The 19,473-nt window shown below is 43.0% G+C and overlaps 1 protein-coding gene across 1 annotated transcript; it reads right to left on the reverse strand.

Moving 5' to 3' along the window:
* Positions 1-619: 619 nt before the first annotated feature.
* IL12A (interleukin 12A) lies at positions 620-15,881 on the reverse strand. Its single transcript, XM_086944913.1, has 5 exons — positions 15,735-15,881; positions 6,966-7,076; positions 6,830-6,871; positions 6,620-6,718; positions 620-784 (listed from the first exon to the last, which is right to left on the reverse strand). Exons 1-5 carry the CDS (start codon positions 15,879-15,881, stop codon positions 620-622), a joined length of 564 nt encoding a protein of 187 aa, XP_086801039.1.
* Positions 15,882-19,473: the final 3,592 nt, after the last annotated feature.

A 19,473-nucleotide genomic window follows, 5' to 3' on the forward strand; every position in this document is an offset into this window, starting at 1 on the left:
TATTTTATCCCTAACCCCTTGAAAAGCTTATTCCACTGTAAAACACATAGTGGTTTTGAATAGCTGTAGCTAGAGTTACAACCTAAACCAATGTACATAGACAATAAGGCTAATGTCAAAATATGATATAAATTCAAATTAGGGAGCTCAGACAAATATTTCCCTACAAAAATTCTGCCCTGTTTTAAATTCCAAAATTCAGCCACATTTACTTCCCAGTAATGACATCACTGGCTTAATAACTATTCTAAATGTAAAACTACCATGAATCATAGCAAGTTCCTGATAGAGGGTTCAGGTGCATGTTTATATTTTTCTGTATGTATGCCTGTAGTATTTGTATGGTGCAAAACTAGCCAGAAGGCAGTGGAATGCTGTACAGGCCAAAAGGCAGGTATACAGCCAGGGAGTGAGTCTAGTCAGGAGTACTGGTTCAGGGAGGGTTTGAACCCTTGTGTTCCAGTGTTTATAGAGTAGCTGTTTGGGTAGTCATGTTTTGGTATATCTTGCAGTCTATGTTTTACCTTACTATTGTCACAAGTGGGAAATGGAGGAGTTTGTCTTATCTCAACAGTAAATATCTTTGTTCCCAGTTCATCCACATTTTTATCTAGCATGATCAGTTTTTGGTGGCCTTCAAGTGGTTCATTATTCTATTAATGGTCACAGTGCGGAGTTGGAGAGCTAGAAGCAGTCTGCATTCCCTCAGGTCTTCGCTGAATGTTCGACTTTTTGCAGGGGATGATGGGATTGAGGTTCGTCTGTCTTCTGGGAAATTCAAAGCCTGTAAGGAAAATGGCTGCATTAGTGATGCTGTTAGATCCCTTCTTTAAAGCAGAAGCATTCACTGATTTTATTGTCATGGTTTGAATGAATCTGAAATCATTGCCTTTTCAAGTGCACCAGTACAGTAAAAGTTATAGTATAACCAGTGGTGGGTGCTGCAATACTGAAGTGGGGGGGGGGGGGATGGGGGATTAATAATGAAATAAAAAAACTTACCTGAGTACTCGGCGGACGCCCTGGTCCTCTTCTCTGGCTCTCCTCAAGTTCCAGCATGCACTGGGGCACAGGCTCCCTACCCTATCCTGGTGCTGCTCTCATGTTAAAAGAGCAGTGCCAGGATTGGTCTGAGCAGCCTGGATAACTGCTCAGGCAGTGCCTAGGAGCCTGTGACGTTTCTCCAACCCGGCTGTGTAACGCAGCTGGGTTGGAGAAACAAACCTAAGTGCGCATGATTGTTTGGCCGGCCTATGACGGCCGGCCAAACAGACATGCACACTTACAGTGCGCTCCTTCCTGCAATGCCCGGCCCGGCACCCAGCCACGGCCCATGCAAGGAAGAGCAGTGGGGCCAGCTGAGGGGGGATGTCGACTGACGATGAAGAGGGAAAATAAAATAAATATTTAATTTTCCCTCGTCATTGTCCGTCGAAATCCTCCTCACCCGGCCACACCGCTCTTACTTACCTGCACGGGCGCCGGCTGCCGGCACCGACCCCCCTACACTGCTGCCATGGCTCAATCAGTCAGCAGTAATTTTATTTTTAGCTAAACAACTGAATGCCTGACCAGTGGGGCGACACTCCTCCACCATTACGGAGGAACTGCCCCTGAGTATAACAATATAAAAATATATCAAGAAACCTATAGGAGCTACTTTTTTAATTCCAGGTTGGCTTGGGTGGTGTTTTACCAATCCTACGCTGTAGTACTATGTCTGCAGTGGTAAAACATTTCTATTATTTTGTATCTTGGTGCGTATCACATTACGCGGTTAGTTTCTGGCAGGGATATTTTGCTTCCTTTGACCTAAATACATTTTTATTGAAATCTGCAAAGTATGTGACAAATTATGTGCCAAGTGCATTAAATCCTTAATTATGTGGTAAATGATAAAGCCACTGAAAAGCATTATTGCACTAGGCCCAACCATTGTCCACTGCTTTATCAACAAACTATTCAAGAAAGGTAAACAACACCTAACCATTCTAATTCCACTTAGCGCCCACTGAGCAGTTTCAGCAGCCCCTCACTTAAATGGATAGAAAGTGTTTTTAACAATGCAAATGCATTCTTAGGTACCTAATTAGGCATAGTTCTCCTCTTTATACCTCACAGTGAAGTCCAGTGTTTCACTTACTATAAAAAAAATCTTGCAAAAAAACCCACATTTTTATTGCTAACTAACTGAAAATAAGCATGTGATATAAAGAAATACATAACCCTTAGCACGAGTAATGTGGTCTATATTGCCATCATTGGGCTGTGGTGGCATTTTGAAACCACTCTGTCTTAATTCTCCTGGGGCCGTATTCCAAATAGGGCGCATTTTTCCTGTTTGCGCCATGCCGCACCTGGTGATGGACACCTCCGCCGCAGTCAATTAATGGACGCACCCTTCGAACAATGACATTCTCTTTATATTTTACCACAATTTCACATGGCTCCATTAGTTCCCCTTTCTTCTTGATTATATTACTTGCCCAATTTTCTCTATTTTCCGTATTTTGGACACTGATAAAAAAAATCACGGGGTTTGTCACAAAAAGTGGCAATTTATTATCATCATGAGTGTCCATTGTAGGTGCAGGCGAGTGAAACCCATGCCAGATTTTCGGGATATCCTCATTAGAGTAAGTAAAAGAAAATAAATTGCAATAGAATGGAAGTAATTTCAATAGTTATTAGTTGACCTGAAAATGTGGCATGAACCAGGTCCTTCTGGATATACTTGGTTTTATTTATTCTGTTATCATTACATTAATAATCGAAAAGGCATATTAAGATAGTTCAGGTGATGCGCGTGTGCATTTATATATATATTAAGCAAAGTATTTGTAAGTCCAATGTACCTTCTTTTACACTCCTATCCTACACAGCTGTATGAGGGACTTCAGGAGCTCCACCCCCTCCACCCAAGCTCACTCCAACCTCACCCTCTTCGGGAATGTCCACTACCCAGGGGCGACTCCTCCGCTAAGGCGGAGGAGCGTTGCCCCACTGCTTTAACCCTTTCCATGCTCATTACGGCTCCACGCCGTCATGAATCACGGGCGGCGTGTGCTCATGATGGCGTGGAGCCATCATGCCGCTGCCGCTCCGCCCACGCAGGACTGATTCCCTGCCTGTGCGGGTGAATTAGTGAGTGGGCGGGTTCATGACGGCTCCACGCCGTCATGAGCACACGCCGCCCGTGACTCGCAGGGAAGGGGTTAAAGCAGTGCCAGAGGGGGAAACATAACATGATAATAACTTTCAGTTATTATTATAATGTTATATTTCTGTTGCAAGCGGGGGCGGGGCTGCTCTGCTCACGCAGCAGGGCACGGGTAGAGTGGTTAGCCTACTCAAGTGCGCAATGACTGTATGGTCGGCTCTCCTAGGCCGCCCAAACCAGTCATGTGCACTTGCCCCTTCTCCATGCAGGCTGCATTACAGCCTACATGGAGAACAGGCCCAGGCTCCCATTCCCTGGTTGAGTGCCCAACCAGGACATTCACAGCCAATCACAACGCAAGCAGCGTTGTGATAGGTCAGTGGGGCCTGGCTGTGCAGTGCTTCCAGAGAAGAGCAGGAGCTGGAGCGGAGATGAAAGACCCAGCTGAAAGGTAAGTTAATATTTTTTTATTATCATTATGCGCGCCACCCGCCATCCGCAACACCTCCTCCCGTGCTACCCGTGAGCCGCCCGCCCCCCCACCCACTAGCCATGCCGGCCGCCGCTGCCACTACCACCCTTTCATAACTGGGTAAGGAGTCTGCTGTTGGCTGACTCTGAAGTTTCCTGACGCAGGATGTCCTACCCATTGGTCATTCTTGCAACAGGAAAGCTTACCGTACAGTCAGGTAGAGCCAATCTGCAGTTAGCAACATTGGGAAACTTATCTTAAATTTCCACAACTTCATTGTAGGTGAATCCCTCATCTGGCCCAGAGGACATATTCTTCCAAAAATGTTTATTTTAAAACATTCTGGATGCACGAAGATGTGTGCTACAAATTACACCAGAAAGAAGTGAGTGCCCCAGTGCCCAACTCCAGGTTGTAAAACCAAACATTTTCAGCAAGGTGTGTACCAGCATTAATATGAGACTGATTGGCAACAGGATAGACATGAAAAAGCCAGGTGAGATACAGTCAAAACCTAGAGTAAAGACTGTGGAGGGAGCAGGTCATATACTCCTACTGCAGCCCCACATGCACAAACATATGTGTACATCCTGCTTCCAGCAAAGCTATTGTTTTTGATGATTACCAATGACTAAAACCCATTGTAATTATCAACTGTATATCTACCTACCTGTCCTGTGTCTTTCACCCTGCTCCAGGTCGTAGTCAACTACGGCAAACTCTACTTTCAGACATCTCACCTATTTCAAGTGTCCCTAGGCGTAAAAACGTTATTAGCCCCCCACCCCACCATGATGCATTTGCTTAAGACATTTTTATACACTAACCACATCTCTTCTTTTATTATCCTTGTTTGTAACCTTGAATTTCCACTGACTGACGTATATGGCTCCTTCGTGGTGCTATCACACTCACTGTATCCCCCCCTTACACTTTTAACTTCTGCAAGTTCTGCATTTCTCTATAGAAAATGTTTAAAAATAAAGTACAAAACCCCTTTTTACTAAGGCCCAGTTGTTGTCTTTAAATTAGGGAGTTTTGCTGAACTAGGGAGAGGCCCTGCACTTTGAGGTCTAGGCTGCTGGTCTTGTCTAAGGGTCCTCCCTCCATTAAACAGCATAGGAACTTATTATAGTATGTTATACTATAACCATATGATATACTAGTTCACTTTACACCAATCACTGCCAATGATACATGAAAGCATATTGTGTTCCCATTTTTATACATTTTCTATGGAGTTTTGTGCAGGGGAAATGTTTATGCTTGCCCAAGCAAACAGCACATTGTATATCTCTTTATATACTTTGGGGCATATTTAAACACCCCTTGTTCAGCTGATGCGTCACTTTTTGTAATGCAGTGGTGGCACAGTGTGGTGCTCCATATTTACAAAGACACATAAGGCCACCCTGTGTGGCTTTTTTGTGTCATTCTAAATACGGCCTCTTTTCATGCAGCACTTTTTGCGTGAAATGGGAGTTGCATGGGTGTCGCTGTCGGGGTTCCCACGCATCACTCATGGAGTCTGCCGCATTCCCAGATTTACATTTCATAAACCCGGTATTGCGTCAGAACTTTACACCTCCCCAGGGAAGGTGTAAGGAGGCGCAACGAGGAGAAATACTTTTATTTCTCCCCATTTTTTCTTCTTTCTATGAGTGATGCATTCTGTGGCGCACATAGAAAGAAGAAAACACATCTCATGATTGTTTTCGTGCAAGAAGGTGCCCCTTCCTGCACAAAAACAATCATCCCCGCAACGCAGGCACCCTTGCATCAATGTGCAAGGGTGCCTTCATTGGCGCATGGCATCCAACTGGATGTCAGCTCAGGGGAGAGCTCAGGGATAAGTCATACTGTTGTAAATATGATGCATATCTTTGCTTAGTAAGTAACGTAGCGTGGCGCAGCCAAAGGGCTTGTGGCACTGCGCTGCATAACGTTCTTGTAAATATTGCCCTTTATATTTTACAAATTATGGTATGTCACTGAATCAAGCTCAAAACATCGACTAACAAATATATTTAATCTACTATATCGACTACCATTATATCGTCAAGGTAAATACATATGCAAGTATACATATCCTGTTCTTAAATTCACTCTTACTTACCATGACGATGTTGATGTAACCAATATTGTGGATACAATATTTTTGTTTAGTGAAATTTTTAACAAACAATTTATGACTCTGTCTTATGGTGGAAAGTAAATGGATATGGTTGTTCAGGTGCACAGCACTGTTAATTTTTGATACTCCAGATTACCTTCACATTACTCTATGTCTACAGGTTTACGACGGGAAACAACACGTACAACGCAACTTTTACAACGCACTAACTTTACAACAAAACTTTTACAACGCAACATCCATTTAAACACATGCCATTACAACGCAACCATTACAACGAATGTCACTACAACGCATACCACTACAACGCATGTCATTACAACGCAGTCATTACAACGCATACCATTACAACGCATACCTACACTATCCAACACTTACCCTACTGTTGCACCCCCTGGAATTAGAATAGTAATTTTTACCCCTACACTATCCAATACTTACCCTACTGTTGCACCCACTGGAGTTAGAATAGCAATTTTTTACCCCTACACTATCCAACACTTACCATACATGCAATGTAATGGTATGTGTTGTAAATGTAGTATGCATTGTAGTGGAATGCGTTGTAAAGGTAGTTTCAAAGAATTCGTTGTAATGGCATGCGTTGTAATGGAATGCGTTGTAATGGATGTTGCGGTGTAGAAAATGCGTTGTAAAGGTATGCGTTGTAAAAGTATGCGTTGTAACGACATACATCCGGTTTACGACTACCTGTCTTACAATGCACTGTATAGCGCTCTGACTGGGTGGAGTCTGCGTTATATGACAAAACTCTTGAATACATTTTTTGTTTTTAAAGCATCATATTAATATACATTAACTGACAATGCTTAAAAAATCATTAGAAACTTGCCTTGATCAAGTCGTTGATGGCTTCCGAAAGATGGCCTTGGTGCTTTAGGTCTTCTTTGTACGCCTTCAAGTCTTGATAGATTGCCTGGAAGCAGATGTCCTGTTGGGAAATCATTTGGTAACAATTATTGACTCTCTGTTCCCATTGGTAGGTGCATCTTTCATAAACTTCTCAAATGGATCTCTTTTTACAGATAGATTGCCACTATACCTTTTCAAAAGTGTGTCCACTCCGTTCCCCACATCTTCCATCCTGGAAAGGAACAGATAAGATTTTACTTAATTGTGATTTGCTAATTAACAATGCTGGTCAGCCTGTGGTTGTGTTGCGTATGTGGTGCGCATACCATGAGAGACGTGTTGGCCAAGCAGCCAGTGATGGTGTGGGCCTTTTCTGTCATGATGTCTTCAATGTCCATGTCTTCATAGGTGCAGTTGAAGGCAAGCGAAACTTCTCTCTAAGAATAAAAAAAGCCACTCCTCTCAGTCAAAAAGTCGGATACTGGTAAAGGTATGTAGAAAATTGGACTGTGTGAACATGGAAAAATCCCAAACATAGGCAAATTCCCATTCCTAACAGGGAACATTCCCATTACAAACAATTTGGCATTATTTAGAATGGTACCCAATTATTGTTAAATGTTGATGTTTTTAACCTTGCCAAAGAGTCCCTCTGCCATTAGATCAAATTGGCATTTTTATTTAACCAGTAAAATTCCTTTGGACTTTGTTTTTGGCTACACATATATAGAGTGGTCTACAAACGCCCACATGGATCAACTCTAGGCCTGGGTGGAATTTGCTGAGTTCCACTACGTGGAACTCCACGAATTGACACAAAAATTCCACCAAGCTACGTGGAGTTCCGCAAGCGGCAGAGTGTGTTACCTCACACTATTCGTGCTGATTTTTAGCACCGGGTGTTTATCCCATGCTGTAAAATCAGCACAAACTGCATCAAGTGCAGCGCAAGAGGGCGCAGCGTCTTTCTTCCGCTCGAGCAGCAGCGTCTTCAATGCGAACGGGTTTCTCAACGTGAGCTGTAGCAACCATCCGCGACCACCTGTGTTGAGAAATCTCGCTGGGAAGCAGTTTGATTATCCTCGCTCGCGCTCGCTAAACTTCCCATTGGCGAGCACGAGTGGGGAAAAATCTCCGCTCTGTGAAGTTGTGCGGAATTCCACGAGGTCCGCTGATTGTGGAGTGCGAAAAACTCTGCAAAATCCAGAAACGGAACGGAGTTCACCGCCCAGGCCTAATCAACTCAATGTCGTCCTTTTAACTGGTCAACTGGAATTTCCCCCTGGTTAATTGCACACCACAGTCTTAGCTCTGTAGAGTCCAAGAAATAGTATTTTCTTCTAAATTTGAAGGCTGCCTATAAATTGTGTGATCTCAAGATGGCGGATTTGAGTTTTCACTTTTTGTTCCAACAAGGCAAGGGCCGAGCTGTTCTTTAATGACTTGTGCAGCCTGAGGCGGATCTATAATGCTATTAGAATCGTTTATCCATTGATGATATAATGTTCTAAATTAAATAGGGACAAACTGAAAGTTAGAAGGTGCATACCAGTCATGTTGGCCTTCTGTTACTCTGCTCTGTGTAGTTAAGCTCCCAACATTCCAATGTTGCAAAGTAGATTCCACACTACTATTGGATGTAGTTAATTACAATGCAATTACTATACTTTACTATGCTATACTATGCTACACTATACAATATTGAAGACAAAAGCGAGGACTGAAAAAAAGATAGAACTTGTGTGGTTATCGTGCCCAACAATATTTTTTAGTAACGTCTCGCTGTACTTAGTTGAAAACCTATGAGCCACATTATTGGGATTATGGAAACTTACTATGAGATCAAAACACCAAATGGTTGAACATTGTTATCTGTCTAACCAACTAGGGGCCTCATTTATGAAAAGTGACGCATCGCTGTGTAAAAACAGCGATGCGTCACTTTTCATTGCGCCCTCCTTGCGTTACCAATGATGCGTCATATTTACAGTATGACGCATCATTGCGCAAGGAGTTCCAGTTACGTCAGTATTTCTGACATATCTGTATGGCGCAAAAGTGACGCATTGCTGGAGTGTGTCACAAAAGTGATGCAACTCCAGCAATGCGTCCTTTCACATGGGGCAAGCCCCATGTGAAAGGGCCTGCGTCAGTCTTACGCCTGCTGTGAGGCAGGCGTAAGATATTGACGCATTTGCATCCTAGAAGTGGCGCAGTGTAATCTTATAGATTTCACTGCGTCACTTCTTCGACCCTTTCTTGCGTCAATACGCCCCCCTTGCATACATTATACCTGGCGCAGGTATAATGTGGCGCAGGGGTTTACAAAGTGACGCATCTACCTAGATGCGTCACTTTGTAAATATGGTGCAACAAGGCGCATTTTTACGCCACTGGTGCATCACAAAAAGTGACACACGGGCGGCGTAAAAGTGCCGCACGGCCTCATAAATGAGGCCCTAGATTCAAAGTCCTAAATCTAGAACAAACAGTGAGCCCTGAAGAAGCAACGGAGTCATTTCCACAGTTGCGAAACACGAGTCGACTTTTCTTTCTTCAAATGATTTACTTGTTGGGATGGAAGGTCAACATATAAACTCATTGTTTTAAAAATAAGAAACTGAATAAAGAAAAATAAAGTACTAAAAACACTTTTTAGACCCCGTTTTAGTCTTCAAAATTTAAAATTGAGCTGAGCTAGCGAGCGGGTCAGCACTTTGAGGTCTGCTCTGCTGGTCTTGTCTAAGGTGCTGTCATCCCTCAAATATAGCCTCGAACTTTGCTTTGCTTTGCTATACCAGAAAAAACTATTTTGCATGACTACTTGTGGTTTGTAGAACCCCACGAAAACCAAGTGTAACTTATGTTTTATTTTTTTTACATATTGGATTCTTAAGGGGGAGGGGGTTCTCCCAAAATCAATGTTGGGAAAGCTACATAATTCATGAAAAGTGGTTTTACAGTTCGATACTTGCTTCTCTTTTTTATGGGGTGTGTTATTGCATAATTAGATGTTTTCTCGCACTGAACATAAGAAGTCTTATTGTTAGCCTCCACTCCTGATTTTATCAACCCGTGGAGGCCGGAGGGTAATATGCGGAGCCAGACGTTTCTCGGATTGATCCATTCTCTTATCGGCGACAGAAAAGTCTTAGCACTTCGCGGTATCCAACTGGAAATTCCGATAGCCCATTTTCAAATGTGCTGGGTTCGATCAACAGTATTTAGATTTTTTTTGCACAACCCAAGAACTTGCATGGAAAAAATACTTGATTAGAATTCCATTTTCGAGATTGTTTCTGTGTCTGAAGAGTGTGGGCGTCATTGAGGGGTCGACAGGGGTCGCGGGTGCGTCCAATCGCTTTCCCCGTGTGACCTCTGGCCCTACCTTTGAGACCTGTGTGAGGTGGTAAAATGCAGTGCCAGGAACACAGTGGCAGCTCGCCCTTATGGACATCAGTTGGGACCAGGGTCGGATTGGCAAGGCGGGCATTCGGGAAACGGCCGAAGGGCCGTTGTCTCAGTGCCCTCTGTGGGCCGTTTTTTTCTCCCCTTTTTCAGTTCACAGAGAGTGCTCTCTGCTATCTGCTCTCTGTGAACTTGGAAGGGGAGAAAAAAAAACAGCCCACAGAGCGCACGGAAACAGAGACAGAAATGAAAGCGCTTCACTGTGTGCCATGCAGTGATTATTAGCTGTGGCCTCACTTCACCCCCTGCCCCTGAAAAGCAATCACGCCAAGGGTGGGCTGAGGAGCGGTGATTGTCTGCGAAAATCGGCCTCCCTGGGGGCCAGGTGTTGCTCAGGCCTTGAGCCATTTCCACCTCGGCCCCCATGGGGCCCACGCAGCCGAGAAACGGTGTTAATCTTAACACCTCGCCCACAGCCCCTCAGATTCAGGGCACAGTGGGCGAGGAAGAATGGGTCTGGCTGTGGGGGCTAGGTGATGTTTTGAACTCCCACCATCTTCACCTCAGCCTTCCCCTGTCTACCATTGTGCTCCCCTGCCAAGACATTGCCCTGGGGCCTGGAGTGCTGGGGAGGGTTGATTAATTTACTAATTGCAGGGGCCATACTGCTGTTCATGTGCTCTTGAGCTAAGTAGGTTAGTAATAGCAGGGGCTTCCCTTCTTTTCAGGTGCTCCTGCACTGAAGTTCTTGAATAATTTTGTGACAGAAAGGGGCCTTGCTGTTTTTTTAGTTGCTCAGCATGTAGGCCATTGTCACCTTGGGCCTGTGTCCTGCGCAAGAACAGTATCCTCCCACTTTCATTCCTTATCTTTGCATAGGCATAGGTGGCCTAACGCCAGAGTTGCAGAGATGGGGATTCAAGTTTGAATCCCAGGGTCTGCTCAACAGCCTGTGATTCTGGGCAGATCACTTCCTCGCCCAGGCCCTTAAATAAAAAATCAGATCATGTGTACTGTAATTGGTACTCATGAATATAACTCAAATAGCCTTTGTCTTGGGCTGAATTTACACTACATAAAACTGTCAAATGGTAAGAAAATTATAAAAAATAACCATTTGTTCATGCTTTATGATTCTGCAAAGGGACCATGATAATTAAAGAGGACACTTTATAAAAACATGTCCATATTTTTAACACAGCTTTTCCGATACAAAATTTCCATTTCATGTGCCAGTTAACAATTTAACTCTATTTTAAAGGCCTAATCCAAAATGCAGACAAGGGGCATATTTCTCTATATGCCAAAAATATAATTTAGTAGTTCAAGTTCAAGTTCAAAAGACCTTTATTCGAATTTGTTAAAATTCATAAAAGTACCAAACACATCAAAGAACATATACATTCACATAATACAAAACAGTTAAATAATTTACATTTCATGATAACAAAGCAAGTCATACAGCAATTAGACAATACATTTCATTAAGTTAAAAGGTTTTAACAGTAGTATCTTCGACTAAATCTGATTTCAAGGACTTTCCATAGTCTTGCGTGCACGTATGGCTAGTCTTAGAAAAGTGCTAGTGCGAAATGTCACTTCATCATTGTCCAGGGTGAGCAGCAGCAAATAGGAATCCTGAAGTGTAAGAGGTCTAAGTTTTCTGAAATATGGGGTTAAAAGCCATTTGGTATATCTCACATAAAATTTGCAGAAAAACAGAAAGTGCAAATCGTCTTGAGTACTTGTACCGTCACAAGGGCAGGGGGTAAAGTCAGTGTGGTGTTGATACCCCAGAGGAAAAGAAAGCAAAAATTTCACAATTCCTGCCCTTAGACGAAATAGTAAAGATCGTTCCCAATTTGACATAGGCAGTGATAGATAGGGTGGCATGATTTGCATACAAAGACCATTACCGATGTATTTTTTAACCCCTGATTTCTGCAGTTCAATTCCAAGCCGTTCATTACGGTAAAGTGCATACAGTGCCTTTTGGACCTCATATTTGTCCTTTGATTCTATAGCCGTTGGCTCAGTAAACAAAATACCTCTACCAATTTCATTAAATACTTTAAAAACTTCTTTAAACCAGGGGATCTGCATGCCATTTTCACTATTGAGGCAGTCCCTGATGATATTTTGCGTAAGGGCAGCGGCCTCATTCCTCCAGATTCTGATCCAGAAGAGTACTGGTCTTGCTTTGATAAAGTCGTTTATAAAAGGGAGGTTAAGTTCATTATGACAGATGAAATTGGAAGAGGAAATTGGTGCTCCCAGCAATTTCCTGCAAAAACGGTTTTCCTCTCTTTGAATACCAATGCTGCTGGCCGATCCCCACACTTCGGCTCCATACGTAGCAACAGGGGAACACTGTAGTTTAAAAATTTTAACAATAGCTTTAGTGGCACCGATTTTCTTTGGGCGGGGGAGACTCAGGACAGAGTTGTTGGCTTTCGAGAACTTGCTCGTGGCGTGGGCCACATGCCCACTCCAAGAGCCGTTCGCAGCGAAAACCAACCCCAGATAAGGGAACTTATGGACAGATTCAAGTTTATCTGTTCCAATTTGGATAGTACCGAGTTTCCTTTTGCCCGGCCCACAAGACATGATAAAAGACTTTTTAAAATTAACTTTCAAATCCAGTCCCTCCATAAAATTTACAAAACTATGTACAAGCAGACGTAGAGCATTAGGTGTACGTGCCATAAGGACAGCGTCGTCTGCATATAAAAGTACGGGCAAGGGATTTCCTAAAATATAATTTAGTAAGTTTTGGTTAGTTTTTTTTTGTAGTTTGTAGGTCATTCTGACAGTAAACACCCATTATCCCGAATCTTTCTTGTCGCATACCATCACTCCGCATACTTTTATTACGAATCTACTAGGACTCCGCAATGCCGTTATAACGCATGGCATTACATTTTATATGCTTTTACCACGCATACATTTACAACAAAACTCGTAAATGCATGAATGATAAAAGCATGTTTTTTTGTATATGTTAGGATAAGGTAAGTATGGGTATATAGGGTATATGTTTTGGGGTTCTGAGGTATATGTTTTAGGGTGAGTGGGTATTTTAAGGGTTCAGGGATAGTTTTGGGGTACTGGGGTATTTTTAGGTTTCAGGACTAGGTTTTGGTTTTGGGGTACAGGGGTATTTTTAGGGTGAAGGGATAGGTTTGGGTTTTGGGGTACAGGGGTATTTTTAGGGTTCAGGGATAGGTTTGGGTTTTGGGGTACAGGGGTATTTTTAGGGTTCAGGGATAGGTTGGGTTTTGGGGTACAGGGTATTTGTAGGGTTCAGGGATAGGTTTGGGGGTACAGGGGTATTTTTGGGATTCAGGGATAGGTTTGGGTTTTGAGGTACAGGGGTATTTTTGGGATTCAGGGATAGGTTTGGGTTTTGAGGTACAGGGGAATTTTTAGGGTTCAGGGATAGGTTTGGGGTTTGGGGTAAAGGGGTATTTTTAGGGTTCAGGGATAGGCTTGGGTTTTAGGGTGCAGGGTGTATTTTTAGGGTTAGGATGGGTTATGATTATGGGTTGCAGGGGTATTTAAAGGGACCATGGTGGGATTAGTTTTTAGGGTATTGCACAACTTTTTCTGGTTGGTTGTGTTTTGTTATCATGCATGTGGGCCCCAGAACGTGCTTCAGAGTTGGTGCTACATAATGTGTCTTACACATGGAGGACATGCGAAAAATTGTGAGGGATTGTTACACGGTTGGAATATTTAAAACCAATAGCACTAGTTGTTTGCAGGTCTCTTGTACCATGATTCAGAGAACAGAGTGTGTGTATTGCTTCTTCTATATAAGGAGCAAATTATTAGATTTCCTCCAATGGAATGGTGAAAATCCTCAGAACATCGCATTGGTTTTCATTGTTGCTGAAAGAATGGCATAAGTAAACATAACTAAAGCTACAATTGCAAACACAATGCCCGTATGGTTTATTGTGATATTGTGTGCTAGCTCACAAAACAACAACCAAATCACCCTTACCACTAAAAATGTGAGAAATAGGCAGGTTGCACACAGAATTCCACGTCAAATGTTGTTGCAATTTAATGTACACAATTTACCCAAGGAATGATTTTGCAGCATTATTCCAGATTGTATTACATTATGATATAGGCCTGAACATAGGTGCTCACAAACATTTTGCCAGGAGCAACAACATCTGGTCTGAGTTATGACCAAGAGCTATGTTGATACCAGATGAGTTGCAGTTGGGGGTAAGGTGAGTGTAAGGGAAGTGAGGCATATACATCTAGTTTCTGAATTGCACAATGTGATACCAACAACTTGGCATTAATACTGGTTTCGTATCTTAATCAGATCATGTGATCCTAGGCAATTGTTTTATTTCACTCCCCATGGCCCAGACTTTAAGGCAGCAACAGATATGAATAAAACTGTGTTTTTTGTATATAGACATCACCTGCTGACTGTGAAATAAATGTATGACTAGATTGTACAGATACATTTTTTCAGCATTCTTTACACCCCAGACTGCCTTTTCCTCGTTTGTGAATTCTTACTTTTGTTATTACATGTTCTATTACCAGAGATTCCAGTCTTACCCTTTCTCCTTGACTTTGTACTAGATTTCTGGTTTATGTGATGATTAGAGTCTAGGACACAGCTGGTTAGGAAAGAGTATCCAACGACATTGTGCAGGGCGTTAAGACTGCAAGTAAGTATTCAGTTATCTGAACTGCAGTGCTCCTAGTCTTTACCAATGTTACTTGCTCTGTAAGCTTTAAAAGGCTTAATTTACTAAATATTTGTCTACAAATTAGACCTCAAAGAGTAACCAAATGGTGTTTCATGAAAGGGCATGCCCCTCGAATGTGGGCCACGCCCCTTAAATGTAGGCCACGCCCCTTAAATGTAGGCCACACGCCTTAAATGTAGGCCACGCCCCCTTAATGTGGGCCACTTTTTCGTCAGTGCCCGGGCCAAATTGTGATCCCAATCCGACCCTGGTTGGGACTTAACTCTTCTTTTATTCTGTCAATTTTTTGCGTACACTAATAGTGAATAGTGTTACAATATTTACAAATAGTGTAATAAAAAAATGAGTACAATTGGAATATGACCTTCCCTGGCAGCTGTGGTAAGTAAAACATTGTTTATAATTGTAGATTTTGTGTGTTTGCAGGTGAGGGTGTGTTTATGTGAGAGTGAGTGTGAATGAGTGTGCAAGTGTACGAGTGAAAGTGAAGGTCAAAGGAGGTGTAATGTCACTTCCGCTACCCCTCGCATTTTGGTGGATTTGACGCCCACGCAGTAGAGGTTTGTGGCGTCTTTCGGTTTCAGTTCGTATTTAAATACTATTAAACGGAATAATAGTAATACCTTTATAAACACTGCCTAGAAGTGACAACAAACGGTTGGTGCGCCTAAACATTATTTGCAGCCGCTTTTACGCCGGGATAACTCGCTAAACTATCCAAACATGGTGTTACTGCAACATTGTAACAAAGTAAAGATGGAGAACTAAGTTTAATTCTTTAATACAGATTAATGTACGATTACCCTAGGGAAGGGCCTGTACGCATATAAATAACCGACGTCATGACACATTGGCCTAAACACAATACATACATCGCTCCTTAATGATAGAACGAAAATATACCTAGAGGTGAAGCGACACCTGGCGGCCGGCAGGGGGACTCACCTGAAGCTGCATCCACCTGTTGCTCGCCGCTTTGAGCAGCTGCTGCGAGGCGCTAAGGCCGCTCTTGAGGTCGGCGGCTTCACGGTTCGCCTTGAGTATAGGGCTGGCTTCTGAGGACCCGCTCAGAGCGTGAAATATCAGAGCCATGGCCAGCCAGGAGCCTGGAAATAAAAGGAGTACAGATGAAAACGCGAGCATCGAACACATTCATTTCGTCTAAAAATAAGAAAGCCTTTAGTCCATTCAATTCAATTCAAGATAGCTTTATTCGGTGTTTTGTCAGAAAAACCATAAAAGCATGACATACAAAAAAATACAAATACTATATACATCTCTTTCTCATAAAAAATGTCGTATTAAAAAACATCATCTAGATAAAATGAATAGAAATGCAACAAATTCATTTAAAATTCATTTACAGGACTCTCGGTATTCATACAGTCTGCTGCTGTATACGTATTATACGGTGTTTATGAGGAACACTATAATACGGATTTTTTCAGTTTTATAAATTATCCACAAGGTCCTATACATTGCCTTTAGTCCATAATCCCCATTAAAAAATAAAAGCAGTAAGTTTTCTGAACTAATTTCTTGATTTTTTTCACTCAAAAAAAAAATGGCCACAATTACAAATGTTCAAACTTTGTGGCTCGGAAATTATGCCCAAACGTGTAACTTCATTTTTCCCGTATAGCGCTTTGAAGCGCCATAAATTATAGGTATTACCATTACACAATGTAATACCCCTCGGAAGGATGGAGTTGGACTAGCTGAGATTTGAATTCAGATCTCCGAACAAAAGCGGCGAATTTGAACACAGTAAGAGACTTGAATAAAAAAGTACTGTGGAATTGAAAATGTCCAATTAAATCGGAAATATGACAGTTTACGGTGTAAAAATTGGGATATTAACATACTGTTTTTAGTATAAAAGTTTTCTAAAAATTATGAAAGAACATCATATTCATGGAACACTCATTTTACCATATCGGAAGCAAATACCTTTCGGATAATCGAGAAATCCAAACAAACGTAAAAAAAACATATCTCTCAAAAGCCATTTGAATGTTCTTTCGCAATAATCGGCTGGCCTTTCTGCCCACTCTCCCATTCGACCTTCTTATTATAAAAACAAAAGAAATATATTTTGGGTAAAAATGCCACTTTCAGTAAGGGTGGTTGTAATTTAATCTCTCCCCCCCCCCCCCCCCCCCCCAAAAAAAATAGCAAAATCTCCTGACACCAAATATCAAAGTTTTAATCGGGCTATTTCTAATAGAAGTGAAATTCGATTCCACAGCCCTGCGTTGTGTGCGGTGTATAATAAAAGGTGCACACCTTTTATTCCTACTACACCCCTGTATTTTACTATGTAGCCGGCGGATCACAGTCCTGCGGATGTTTCCCCCATTTTGATCATAGATATGTTTGAGGCTGCGAATCCTCGTGTCCCGGTGAGATGCAGGCCTCGGAAGCCGGTGACTTACAGAGGCCAGTGGGGCTGGGAGTCCGGGTGATCCTGGCCATGATGTGCGCTGCTGGTGCTGAGGCGGGTGCTGCTGGAGAGAAGATGCGGAGCGGGTTCTGCTGCGGGCAGTGGTACTGAGACAGGTCCTGTAGGCCATCCCTATATAGCGCGCTCCCTCAGGAGTTTCCCACCCGCCCTCACTCTCTACAACTGAAACGTGTCAACCTGAAACGCCGACGAGGCCGCTCGGGTTTCAGAGAGAATGTGCTCTCTCCTGCAGTCCGAGCTCAGGCACACTCATCCCGACACCCACCGAGTGTGAAGTCCGCGAAACTCCCTCACAAACTGCCCAGAAACATTCGCGGCTCCCTGCACTCTCACTGAAAGAGCCTGAGGCCAGCATGACAGGCAGGACCTCGGCTGCGGCTCACAGGGAGACGAGCGTGGTACACGGATTTCTCTCTCCGCTGCTCTCACCCCAGATGCGTGACACTCGGACCCCCCCCCCCCCCCTTGCGTGCCTCTGTGAGACCCCCCCCCCCCCTCGAAACAGGGAGCATGGAGTGACGTTGCAGAGAGAGTATTGCCATTGGTGGTGAGAGCGCACCTGCCGTCATTGTTATTGTTGGTCTTTGTGGTAGTGCTGGGTGACGTGTTGAAGGTGCGAGTACACTGTGTATTGTTAGAGGTTCGGAGAGGACTGACGCCCCCAGCTACCCCGCGCTCTCTAAAATGAAAATAAACGTGTGTAATATCTTTTGGGCAAGATACGTTTTTTTTTTTGCTTTCTGAACATCGACGCGTTTCGGTTGGTATGATTTATTATGCCAGGAATGTCCGACTTTAACATCAAAATGGATGAGGGGATGTTTTTCCTGACCCAGAGTCAAAAGGTGTGTGACGTCAGTGTTGTACTCCGTTCTAAAGGAGTAAGATGCTGACCTGCCAATAAAAAACACCTATATTTCACTTTGTGAGGGGCTGGCTGGCTTTGCAGGGGCTTGTGTCCAAGTGACCATGCGAAGGAGTTGCGTGACACGGTGACACCGTGTAAGCTGGGGGTCCCGGAGATGTAAGCTGGGGGTCCCGAAGATGTTCCGGCTGCTTAGTCTCTGTAAGGGTTGGGGTGCGATATATATTTGAATGTAAGTGTTCTCTTTGTTTGCTGTTAAACGTTATGGATACATTTGATGAATCTTCACAAAACTTTCCAAAAAGGTGCTACTTTTTTGAGTAGTTTGTGCACAGAAAGTTTCTGGGTGATCTGTAAAGCAGGGGCCGGCAAAAAGGGGGAGTTCCAAATAGCAAAATCCTATGTATTTTCCATAGGCTTCTTTAGGCAGGGCTACAGCAAAAACTGCTGCAAGGAATTACACCACATTTGTAAAGTGAACTAGATTTGTTCCACAGACTGTGCTTTTTGTGATTCGGTGTAAATCCAATCAATTGGTTTTGAGAAATTAAAGTTAAAAAATAATTATATATCTGGACAGGTGGGTCCATTAGAGTCTCGAGAGACACTTGTGGGAGCGGCAGTTTAAAAATTGAGGGGCATATTATCAAGGGGGTTTATCTCCGCTTTTTTGGCTTTAAAAGCCAAGAAAGCGGAGATAAAATTATCTCCCTATTACCTAGCTGTTGCTAACACCAGTTAGCGACAGCTAGTAGGAGATAGCGACCATCTTGGGCCCCACTTTGCATGTCAGAGAAATTTATCACTAATGACATGCAAAGTGGGCGTGCCAAGATGTTAGCGACTGGAAACAGTCGCTAACATCGCTATCTCCTATTACCAACTTTTGGAGATATTCGTGCTAAGCGCGAATATCTCCAAAAGCTAACACCTGCCCTGAGCAGTTCTTAGCCATGTTATCCAATGGGAGGTGGATAACATGGCTAAGAGCATTAGCTCAGTAATGCATGAATATCGCTGACTTTTCAGCGATATTCATGCATTGCGGCCGATTTTTATCGCATTTGCGATAAACCTTGGTAATACCAAGGTTTATCTGCGATAAAAATCGCCGCAGGTCGGCGATACATTTTTGTCTCTAACCAAGCAATAGCGATAATTATCGCTATTGCTTGGTAATATGCCCCTGAGTGTTCTGATTGGCCTAGGGATCTTTGTTTCCTTGGACCATCTCACTCCCATAGAAGCAAGCCTCCCATAGGCGCAAGCGCTATAATTGGCTGCCAACATCTGTGACTGGCAGCCATTACAGGACTCAGGGACTTTTAGTATCTGTCCTGAAGTAAGATAAGAAA

This window comes from Lissotriton vulgaris, chromosome 11, assembly GCF_964263255.1.
Source record: "Lissotriton vulgaris chromosome 11, aLisVul1.2, whole genome shotgun sequence".
NCBI lineage: Eukaryota > Metazoa > Chordata > Amphibia > Caudata > Salamandridae > Lissotriton > Lissotriton vulgaris.